Source organism: Neophocaena asiaeorientalis, unplaced genomic scaffold (genome assembly GCF_003031525.2).
Source record: "Neophocaena asiaeorientalis asiaeorientalis breed wild unplaced genomic scaffold, Neophocaena_asiaeorientalis_V1.1 scaffold78, whole genome shotgun sequence".
NCBI lineage: Eukaryota > Metazoa > Chordata > Mammalia > Artiodactyla > Phocoenidae > Neophocaena > Neophocaena asiaeorientalis.
In genome coordinates, this window is record NW_020175018.1 from 18539123 (window position 1) to 18549372 (window position 10250).

General features: G+C 52.6%; 1 protein-coding gene across 1 annotated transcript in view; it reads left to right on the forward strand.

Annotated features, from left to right (window-relative positions):
* Positions 1 to 5153, forward strand: part of LOC112411476 (histo-blood group ABO system transferase 2) — a 14251-nt gene extending 9098 nt beyond the window's left edge. The window contains exons 3-7 of the mRNA XM_024762635.1: positions 126 to 182; positions 576 to 623; positions 1190 to 1225; positions 3668 to 3796; positions 4332 to 5153. Of these exons, the coding sequence (XP_024618403.1) occupies positions 126 to 182; positions 576 to 623; positions 1190 to 1225; positions 3668 to 3796; positions 4332 to 5022 (961 nt within the window). The 3' untranslated portion in view covers positions 5023 to 5153. The remainder of the gene's footprint in view (positions 1 to 125; positions 183 to 575; positions 624 to 1189; positions 1226 to 3667; positions 3797 to 4331) is intronic.
* Positions 5154 to 10250: the final 5097 nt, after the last annotated feature.

Genomic DNA, 10250 nt, shown 5'->3' on the forward strand with positions numbered 1-10250 from the left:
CGGGGCTGGTGGAAGTGGATGCGAACCTAGCCTTTGCCTGGTTAGCCCCCTCTCCTCTTGAGGGGGCACTTTCTTAGCAAGATGCTACTTTTGAAGGAATGACTGAGAACCTTTCCTCTCTGCAGCCAGGTTACACACAGAGTGGTTCTGCAGCAGATGCAGCTGGAGAAAAAGGAGTCCAGGTAGGGTGGGAGCTGGGCTCCCAGGGGTGAGGGGGGCATTGCCAGAGCTCCTTTGGGATTCCAGGGCCAACCTGGGCAGCCACGGCTCCTGTCCTTCGCCCCAGAGCGGGGCTCTCCCCAGGCCGCTTTGTCACCATCGGGCGTGGAATCCCTTTGGGCAGAGCTGAGCACCAAACTCCCAGACAGGGTCAGCGTGTCCGAGGTTTCTTTGCCCTGCTTCCCGCCCCTGGTCCTCTCACCTGGCCACACGGCCCAAGCTTTGCAGCCATGGGGAGCTTTCCTTAGTAGGGGCTGTGGCGTGATGGCCCTCGGGGGGTCCTGGCCGGTCTGGCACGGCAGTGCTTCTCCCAGCACCCTGTCCCCAGCTCTAAGCACTCTGTTTTCCTCCCTCAGTGAAGGTGACTGTCACCTGGACACCTGCAGGATACCTGAAGTACCCAGGTATCGGAGATCTCATCTTTGGGCTGTTTCTGTGCCTAGTTCCAAGCAAGTCACCATGTGTCTCCCGCCTCCATACTCCTCCCTCACCCCCCCACCCCCACCCCACAGAGCCTGATTTGTGAGATTTGTCAGGGGGGACGGCGTGGATGGGGTGGGTGTGGGCCAGCCCTGGGCTTCCCACCCCTGAACAAAGCAGGACACGAAGACCTTAGTCATAATGAATTAGACACAGGAAGGACTTACATTGCACAAGGAGAGAAGAAAGAGACATGGGTGGGTCTCTAACCTCAGCAGTATCATACAACAGTTAGGGAAGATCCTCCTTTCCTTTCCTCGTTTCTCAGCCCCATCAGTTTATCCCTGGGGAAGTGCGTGGCCTCCCCAGGGCCGGGTAGGCACAGCTGGGTGAAGGAAGGAAGGAAGGGAGGAAGGCACAGCTGGGTGAAGGAAGGAAGGGAGGTGGCTGAGTGCCACCTCCTGGCAGGGATGGCACACTGAACCGGGAGGAAGACCCTTGCAGCCATGGGCATCTATGATGCATTTTCTCATGTGCGTCTTGTCCGCAGGTTGGTTTACCCCAAGGCCCAGCTCCTCAAGCCCACGTAAGTAGGCGAGTTCCTGCCATGGCTGCAGCCAGTGGGTTCCCTGCCACCACGTACCTCTTGTTTTCTGTTCACTTGCTCCTCTCCCTGGTTCAGTCTTTTCTTTCACCTTTTTCCTTTTCTTTCTTTCCGTGCTATGGGAGGCTGGGTTAATTTTTAATGGGTTTGGTACAAGCTGAAGGAGCGATGGAATATGCCTCTAATTCTTGGTCATTAAGAGCTGTGTGGAGGTCCATACCAGGCACAGAACCTTCTTTTGTTTCTTCTTGGGGAAGGATGGCAGGGGTCTGGGCTGGGTTATCCCTGAGGTCTTTCCATGGGTATAAATATCTGAGGAACGGTGGTTCCAAACTCACCTCCACACGCAATCGCCTGTCCCCAAATCCAAGCCTCCTTAGCCTGTGCCTGTACCTCCTGCTTCCACTGCCAGAGAGAGAGAGAGTGCTGGCAGCCCTTTTCTGAGGCACTAGACCCCAGAGCTTCGGGGCAGGAAGTCTCCCAGAGACCACTTTGATCAGCCCTCATTTTATGAGCAGGGAAGCTGAGGCTCAGAGAAGTGAAGGAAGTTGCCTGAGGCCCTACGGCTGGTGAGGGGCAGATCGGGACGCAAGCTGGGTGGTTTCTGTCATGTCACGCCACATCCCTGCCAGGAGAGCTGAAAATGCTAGCTGTCATTTCTGAAACCCACGCCCACCCCTCCTTGAGTTTCTAGAGCTGCCAGCCACGTGTGGCCATGAACACTAGAAGCAGGACTGCTCTAGAATGAGATGTGCTGTCGGTGTGAAGTGCACAGTGGACTTCAAACACATAGTACTCGAAAAACGTACTAGAAGTTTGGGATTAACATGTACACACTACTATATGTAAAATAGGTAAACAACAAGGACCCAGTGTACAGCACAGGGAGTTCTACTCAATATCTGGTAATAACCTATACGGGAAAAGAACCTGAAAAAGAATACATACATGTGTAACTGAATCACTTTGCTGTACACTTGAAACTAACACAACTTTGTAAATTAACTATACTTCAATAAAAATACCAGTTACTTATTGAAATGATAATATTTTGGATATATTGCGTTAAAGAAAGTATTGCTATATCAAATTACCTGTAATTTTACCTGGTTCCTTTTACTTTTCTGTGGCTCCTAGACCATTTCTAGTTGCATATGTTTCTGAGGGCCAGCACGGATCTGGAGGGACAAGTTGGCGTGAGCTTTTTTGATGGATCCTGGTGGTGTGATGAACGAGTGAATGAACACTTGTGAAATAAGAGTAGGGGGAGAGGTGAGAGGCGTCTGTGCCGCTGGAAGATGGAGAAGGGGTAGAGAACACAGGGCCCCTGAGAGGGGCGGGGCCTTGAAACTCTTCTTCATCCCTGAAAGAGAACTCGCAATTTCTCTACTCACAGCAAGCGTGCGGGTTTTCCCCACCAAGTGGTTCTGACACTCCCTGCAGTTAGCACAGACCCCCACAGCGGGAGTGCTCAGCCTCAGGGCCCCTACTTCACACACCCGTCACAAGGCCAGGTTGTCACCCATGCTTCCGACCTACGGGCTCTAAATCACTTCTCACCACCCGCTCCTTGGGTTTGATGATTTGCTGGAATGCTCCCAGAACTCAAGAAAACAGTTTACTTACTTGATTCTTGGCTTGTTATAAAGGGTGCAGGTCAGGGACAGTCAGATGAAGAGGTAAATAGGGCCAGGAATGGGGAAGAGGTGAGGCTCCCATGCCCTCCCCGGGAGCATCTCCCTCCCAGCACCTCTATGTGCTCACCAACCCGGAAGCCCTCCGGACCCCACAGTTTAGGGACTTTTATGGAGGCTTCATCACGCCGGCATGATTGAGTATTAACTCAATCTCCAGCCACTCTCCCTTCCCTGGAGGATGGGATGCGAGGCTGAAAGTTCCAAGTTTCTAATCCTGGCTTGGTCTCTCTGGTGACCAGCCCCCGTCCTGAACTACCCTTGAGCCCACCCAGAGTCACCTCATAAGAATAAAAGACGTCTCCTACAACCCCGGAAATCCCAAGGGTCTTACTACCTCTGTGTCAGGTAAGGGGAGGGGAGGTAGTGGCAAATATATATTTCTTCTTATGGCAAAGTACCCATGTGCTGGGAGAGGGCTTAGTGCTTTGCCCTCAGTTGAGACTCTTCTCCTCCTGGAAACAGAGTTGGAAGGCCTCATAGAAGGAGAGTCCTGTGGGATCCAGCACACGGCTGGTACTCAGGAGATACTCTAAGTTAGGGCGGTGAAGGGATGGGAGTGTTGAGTCTCAGGTGCTGAGCTTATAATGCCAAGAGCCCTGGGTTGGGAGTCTGGAGTCCTGTCTGCTCCTAGCTCTGTGGCTCACGGACTGTGCAACTTTGGACAAATCCTTCTCTGTGGCCCACATCCCCATGCCCTGCTCTCACACACTGTGACTCATCTCCCCAGGAGAGTGGACGTGCTGGTCATGACTCCCTGGTTTGCACCCATCATCTGGGATGGAACCTTTGACTCTGCCATCTTGGATGCGCAGTTCAGAAACATCACTGTTGGGCTGACCGTGTTTGCCATCAAGAAGTAAGTGAAGGATGCTTGCCCGGGGTAAACCAGGAAACCGGCCCGAGCTGCAGGGGGGCACTCCTCTCTCGGTGTCTCTCATTTCCAGGACAAGGTGCTCAGCTCACGGGGTGGGTTGGGGTGTGGAGTCACGTGTGACTTTGGGTGTAGGTGAACTTGGTGGGATCTTCAGGGCATCACTGGGCAGACCGCTGCTCAAGATAGCAGCCTCACACCTGAGAGTCATCTGTTCCAGAGGTCACTGCGTCAACCTTTCAGAGATGGGCAGCTGACGTTCACCACTTCCACGTACCAGCCATTGTGCCAGGGGCTTAACCGCACCACAGCTCATACATGTGTGCTCCATTACCCCAATCTATTACCTCATACAAGTAAAATCATATAGTACTTGACTTTTTGTGGTTGGCTTATTTCACCTAGCATAATGTCCTCAAGGTATGGCTAAAGTTTTACAAAGTGTTTTTGTCTAAAAGTCTATTATTTTGCTGCTGTGTGATTCTGTTAACACCCACCCTCTCTTTCCTGGGTGTTTTAGATACGTGGTCTTCCTGAAGCTCTTCCTGGAGACGGCCGAGAAGCACTTCATGGTGGGACACAAGGTCAACTACTATGTCTTCACTGACCAGCCGGCGGCTGTGCCCCAGATCCCCCTCCAGGAAGGGAGGCAGGTGGTGGTCCTCGAGGTCCGCAGCTACAAACACTGGCAGGACATATCCATGCACCGGATGGAGATGATCAGCAACTTCTCCCAGCAGCGCTTCCTCCGCGAGGTCCATTACCTGGTGTGCTTGGACGTGGACATGAAGTTCAGCGACCACGTGGGCGTGGAGATCCTGGCACCTCTCTTCGGGACCCTCCATCCCGGTTTCTACGCAGGTGATCGCCAGTCCTTCACCTATGAACGCCGACCCTTGTCTCAGGCCTACATTCCGAGAGATGAGGGTGATTTTTACTACGCGGGAGGCTTTTTTGGGGGGTCGGTCCCTGAGGTTTACCGGCTCACCGTGGCCTGTCATCAGGCGATGATGGCCGACCAGGCCAACGGCATCGAGGCTGTGTGGCACGATGAGAGCCACCTGAACAGGTACCTGCTGTACCACAAGCCCAGCAAGGTGCTGTCCCCCGAGTACCTGTGGGACGAGCAGATGCTGCAGAGACCACCTTTACTCAGGAAACTTCGATACGTGGCTGTGCCCAAGAACCACGCAGAGATTCGGAACCGATGAGAACGTACCTCCCAAGAGCCCATGTTATCAGGCTGTAGCGCATGTCAGTGGTTCTGCTGTGTTGATAAGGGATTGGCCAAAGATTTGATGACGTGGATGAGGCCATCTCTTTGTTTCCTCCTCTGGAGGGTCTTCCATCACTCATCAAACAAACCCAGCTCTGGGTTTTCATTCCCTCCTAATCCTGCATTCTCTTTAAATGTGACTGATCCTTCAAGGTCTCTACAAGGTCACCTGTTAGGAAGCTGTCTTTTGTTCTCTCTTCTTCCTGTGGTTGAAGTGAATTGCTCTTCCCTCTGCATTTCCATAAAGTACTAAGTGTATTCTTCGGCTATGTCTGCCATTCTGCCTACATTACCCATCGGCCTTGCCCATTACAATGTGAGCTCCTGACGGCAGAGGCCGAGTACATACCTCAGTGCCTGATGCCCAGGGACTCTCAAAACTGTTCACATTTAAATTTAAGGAACTCGTTTTTTTTTTTTTAGCTGTGCATCCCAGCTTGTGGGATCTTAGTTCCCTGACCAGGGATTGAACCTGGGCTCTCGACAGTGAAAGCGCAGAGTCCTAACCACTGGACCACCAGGGAGTTCCCTATTTTACCATATCGTGAGACAGCAGGAGAGGCCCAGCCTGAGAGCACTTCCTAGGTTTGCTTTGCTTGTGTTGGTAGCTTGTTGTTTCAGATTGTTTGTCTTTTTCTTATTGATTTGTGGGTGTCTGTTACATTTTTTTTTTTTTTTTTTTTTGCGGTACGCGGGCCTCTCACTGCTGCGGCCTCTCCCGTTGCGGAGCACAGGCTCCGGACGCGCAGGCTCAGCGGCCATGGCTCACGGGCCCAGCCGCTCCGCGGCATGTGGGATCCTCCCGGACCGGGGCACGAACCCGTGTCCCCTGCATCGGCAGGCGGACTCTCAACCACTGCGCCACCAGGGAAGCCCTGTGTGGTTTTAATGTAACTTTCCTTCCTCTGGATAACCATTATCTGAGCACCATTTATTGAAAAGTTCTTCCCCCACTGATTTGCAATATCATTGGTCACGTAGTATCAAGTGTCCCTGTGTGCCTAGGTTTATTTTGGGGTTCTCTAGTCTGTGTTCCATTGGTCTGATTGTCTATCCTTATGGCAATAGCACATCGTCTTAGTTACTCTAGGTTTATAAATAAATCTTCATAACTGATTGGGTAAGTCCTCCCACATGGTTTCTCAAGAGTGTCTTGACTACTCTTGGCCTGTTGCATTTCCATCTAACTTTTAAACTCTTCTGTGAAATTGCACAAAGGAACCTTCTGTTTTTTTGTTTTTTGTTTTTTTTTTTAAAGTTCTCTTTATTATCAATTAGAAGGTCTTTAGGATTCCCTGGCATGTTTTTTTTTAATTAATTAATTTTTGCTGTGTTGGGTCTTCGCTTCTGTGCGAGGGCTTTCTCTAATTGTGACGAGCGGGGGCCACCCTTCATCGCGACACGCGGGCCTCTCACTATCGCAGTCTCTCTTGTTGCAGAGCACGGGCTCCAGACGCACAGGCTCAGTAGTTGTGGCTGATCTTGGAACCTCCCAGCCAAGTTGAGAGGAAGCCCAGGCTGTCGGGGGGGCCCGGGTAGGTGTCTCAGCCGAGGGCCAGCATCAACAGGTAGACATGTGAGGAGGCCTTGGAGGTGAGTGCGGCCCCGCCCCCATCTGCCCTCCGCCACTCTAGAGGGAGACGTGACCCGAGGAGGAGCCGGCCAGCTGCAAAAAGCAGGAAAAGAAGGGTGGTCCCGGCAGAGGGCAGAGCACAGGCCTGTGGCACGTGCAGGACAATGCCAACCACTGGGTGAACCACAGAGGGCAGGGCACTGCGGGAGGGACCAGGCTGCAGAGGCCAGTTGGAGGGGAGCCGACCACACAGGGGCTCATGTCGGGTTCTGGAAGGATGGGCAGATCACTCTGGCTAATGCAGCAGAACGGGGTTGGGCAGAGTGGGGCACGGAGAGGAGCAGAGAGGCTGCCGGAAAGATGAGGGGGCCTCACCCAGAGCAGCAGAGGGAAAGCAGAGCAACGTGAACTGGAGAGACAGGGGTTGGGGGGACATGCAGATGCCCCTGGAGGAGGATGGTGGGAGGTCAGAGGGAGGCAAGGCTGAAGCCAGACCCTGGGAGTCAGTGCTGCCCAGGGGAGCTGGCCCAGCTGCTCTGGGCACAGGGAAGAAAGGAGGAGGCCCAGGCCGGCGATGCATCAGGGACAGTGCAGGGCAGCGCGACCCACCTTCTGTCACACCCCCTGTGCTCACACACCCGCTCCCCAGCCTCAGGCGTCTCAGACTCAGGAGCCCCGCGCTGTGGGAAGAGCCAGACGCTCTTCAGGGTTCTGGAACAACCCTGCCTTTTCCTCGGCCCTGGGCCCACCTCCTGTGCTGGGGTGAGTCCCTGCTTCTCTCCTGGCCTTAGGTTCCTAATTGTCCCATAAGGGGTTGGGCAAGGAACTGCTTAACAGGCTCAGAGTGGTCACTGCACTGACTGTCCCTCCGGGTGGTGTGAGGGGATGCGCTCACAGGTGAAGAGGCCTCCCCACCTCCACCGCGGGAGGGAGGCGATGCGGGCTGACTGCTGCAGGGGGCGGGCGGGGCCTCCTGCTTGCTGCGGGCCACGCACAGGGGAACCTGAGCAGCCCGGAGCGTCAACCGCCTCCCAGCCTGCACGCGCGCCCAATGGCTCCTCAGCGGCCACGTGGGCAGCGTGGATGGGGGGTTATTGGCGGGGAGGAGCTTGGAAGGGTCCTGGGGGAGGGAGGCTGGGGTGGGGGCAAGGGGTGTGCACGGGAGGGGAGGGCGTCTGGACCAGACCACACAGCGCTCTGAGTGTGGGGCAAGGAGTCCATGCTCACTGCAGGTTGAGGGGGACAAGATACAGGCTGTCTTATCAGAGCCTCAGCCTGTCAAATCCTAGATTTGGAGGGATCTTGCTGGACATGTTGGACACCCCAGGATAGCATGGATCCCAAAGAACCGACCAGGGAGGAAGAGGCAGCCTCTGTTTCCTCCTGTACACAGTGGAGGCTGTGTCGTCATCTTACTCCTCTCAGGGAGGGGCCTGCTGCCTGGAGGGCCCAGAGATGGCCTCGTGTCAAAGCCACTCAGGTGATGTCTGGACCAGAGAGGTCTGAGTGAGGGGCCAAGGGGACTCAGCAGGACGCTTTTGTACTTGTTGCCGTTCTAGGTCCAGGATGACATGGATGATGTGGGGTCACTCACCTGCTGGGTGGAGAGCAGTGAGGGGCTGAGGTCGCAGACCCTGAGACACAGCCCTCATATGCCCGAGGCTGCCAAGCGTGTGTGGAGCTGAATGCAAGGTGCTGCTGGAGGCTGAGGTCTCTGGGGATGATGAGGACGTCAACTCCTGGAACCCAAGGAGTAGATCAGCAGATCCCAGAGCCTGCAGGGCCCCCCAAGCCAGCATCCAACTTCAGGGGCTTCTAGGAACTGGTGCGTCTTCTCCAACCCGGCTTCGTCCCCTTTGGGTATGCATTGAGATACACTGGAACTGGGAAGGGCTGTCAGGGAGAAGGGGTGGGGCAGTCATCCTCTCCTGGCCACCAGGGGACTCGTGGAAAAGCTCAGGTTGATCCTCTCTGCCTGGGGCTGGAGTGCACGCTGAGCGTGTGAATAACGTCCCAACCGTTGAGTTCAGGGCATCTCCTTAGCTGATTCCAGAACCTGGAATAGGAGCTTCTGCTGGTCCTGGGCTCCATGTTGGGGGACTGGTGGCTGGATTGAAAGACCAGGTTTGCTGTTGTCAGATCTACTGGGTGATGGATGCTCTTGGGTGCCCGTGGGCATAGGTACCAGTGACCCAAACGTAGGAAGGTGCGAGGGAAGTGGACAGAAGCAGTGCCTGGTGGTGGCGGATAGGGCTCTGTGCCCGTGGGCAGTGTTCCTTTGCAAAATTCAACAAGTCCTCTTGTTCCCAGAGCACAGAGAACACCTAAGGCTGTGGTCTGTGAGAGGCCAGGTCAGCCTGTCGTTGGGCAGGCATCAAAGCATGGGGGCAGGAGAGATTCAGGGTGAAACTGTAGTCTGGGAGTGGCCTGGACTGCCAGTTGGGGTGGAGAGTGCCTGGTAGCCTGGTCCACTCCAGTCTGTAATTATCTACCCAACAATGCAGACCTGGGGAGAGGCCCTGTGACCGGCTGTTGTTTGGGGCTGGTGAGGAGACACCTTTGATTAGCTAGGCAAAGAAGAGCCAAGTAAACCTAAAGTTAGCAGAACAAAGGAACTAATGAAACTTAGAGCAGAGATAAACAGAACAGAGGAGCACTCGAGAAAGTCAATGAAACCAACAGTTCTTTCTTTTAAAGATTTACAAAATTTGACACATACGGGACAATTTTATGGAAGAAGTCGCTTAACCTAGATGAGACGGAAGAATTCCTAGAAACACACAAACTACCAAAACTGACTCAAGAAGAAATAGAAAACCTGAGTAGACCTATAATAAGTGAGTAGACTGAAGCAGTGATAAGAACTTCCCAACAAAGAAAAGCCCAGAACCTGATGCCTTCATTGGTGTTTTGTCTCAAACACTTAAAGATATAACACCAATTCTTCCCAAACTCTTAAAAACAAAACAAAACAAGCAAACAAAAAAACAGGAGGAGGGAACACTTAAATTCACTGTGATGCCAGCATTAACTTGATTCCAAAGGCATCACAAGAAAAGACGTCTACAGGCCAAAATCCATTATGAATAGAGATGCAAAAATCCTCAGTAAAATACTGGCAAACAAAATCTGTCAGCATATTGAAAGGACTGTCATCATGACCAAGTATGATTTATCCCTGGAACAAAGGGCTGTTTAACACAGTTAAATTAATCAGTGTCATACAACACATCAGAAAAAACACATGATCATTTCAATTGATGTAAAGAAAACATTTAAGCATTTGAAGAAACCCAAACCTTTTTATAATAAGTGATCTCAATAAAATGGAACTAGAAAACATTTCCTTCACATGATATAGACTGTTTATGAAAAACTCACGTGTACATTCTACTCAGTGGAGAAAGATTGAAGGCTTTCTCCCTAAGAACCGGAGTAAGTCAGTGATGCCCACGTTTGCTTTTCATTTCAATATTGTATTGGAAATTTGGCAAAAGCAACTAGCCAAGACATATATCAATAAAATAGAATTAAGAATCAAGAAATGAACCCAAGCAATTGGTTTTGAATGTGGATATCAAGATCATTCA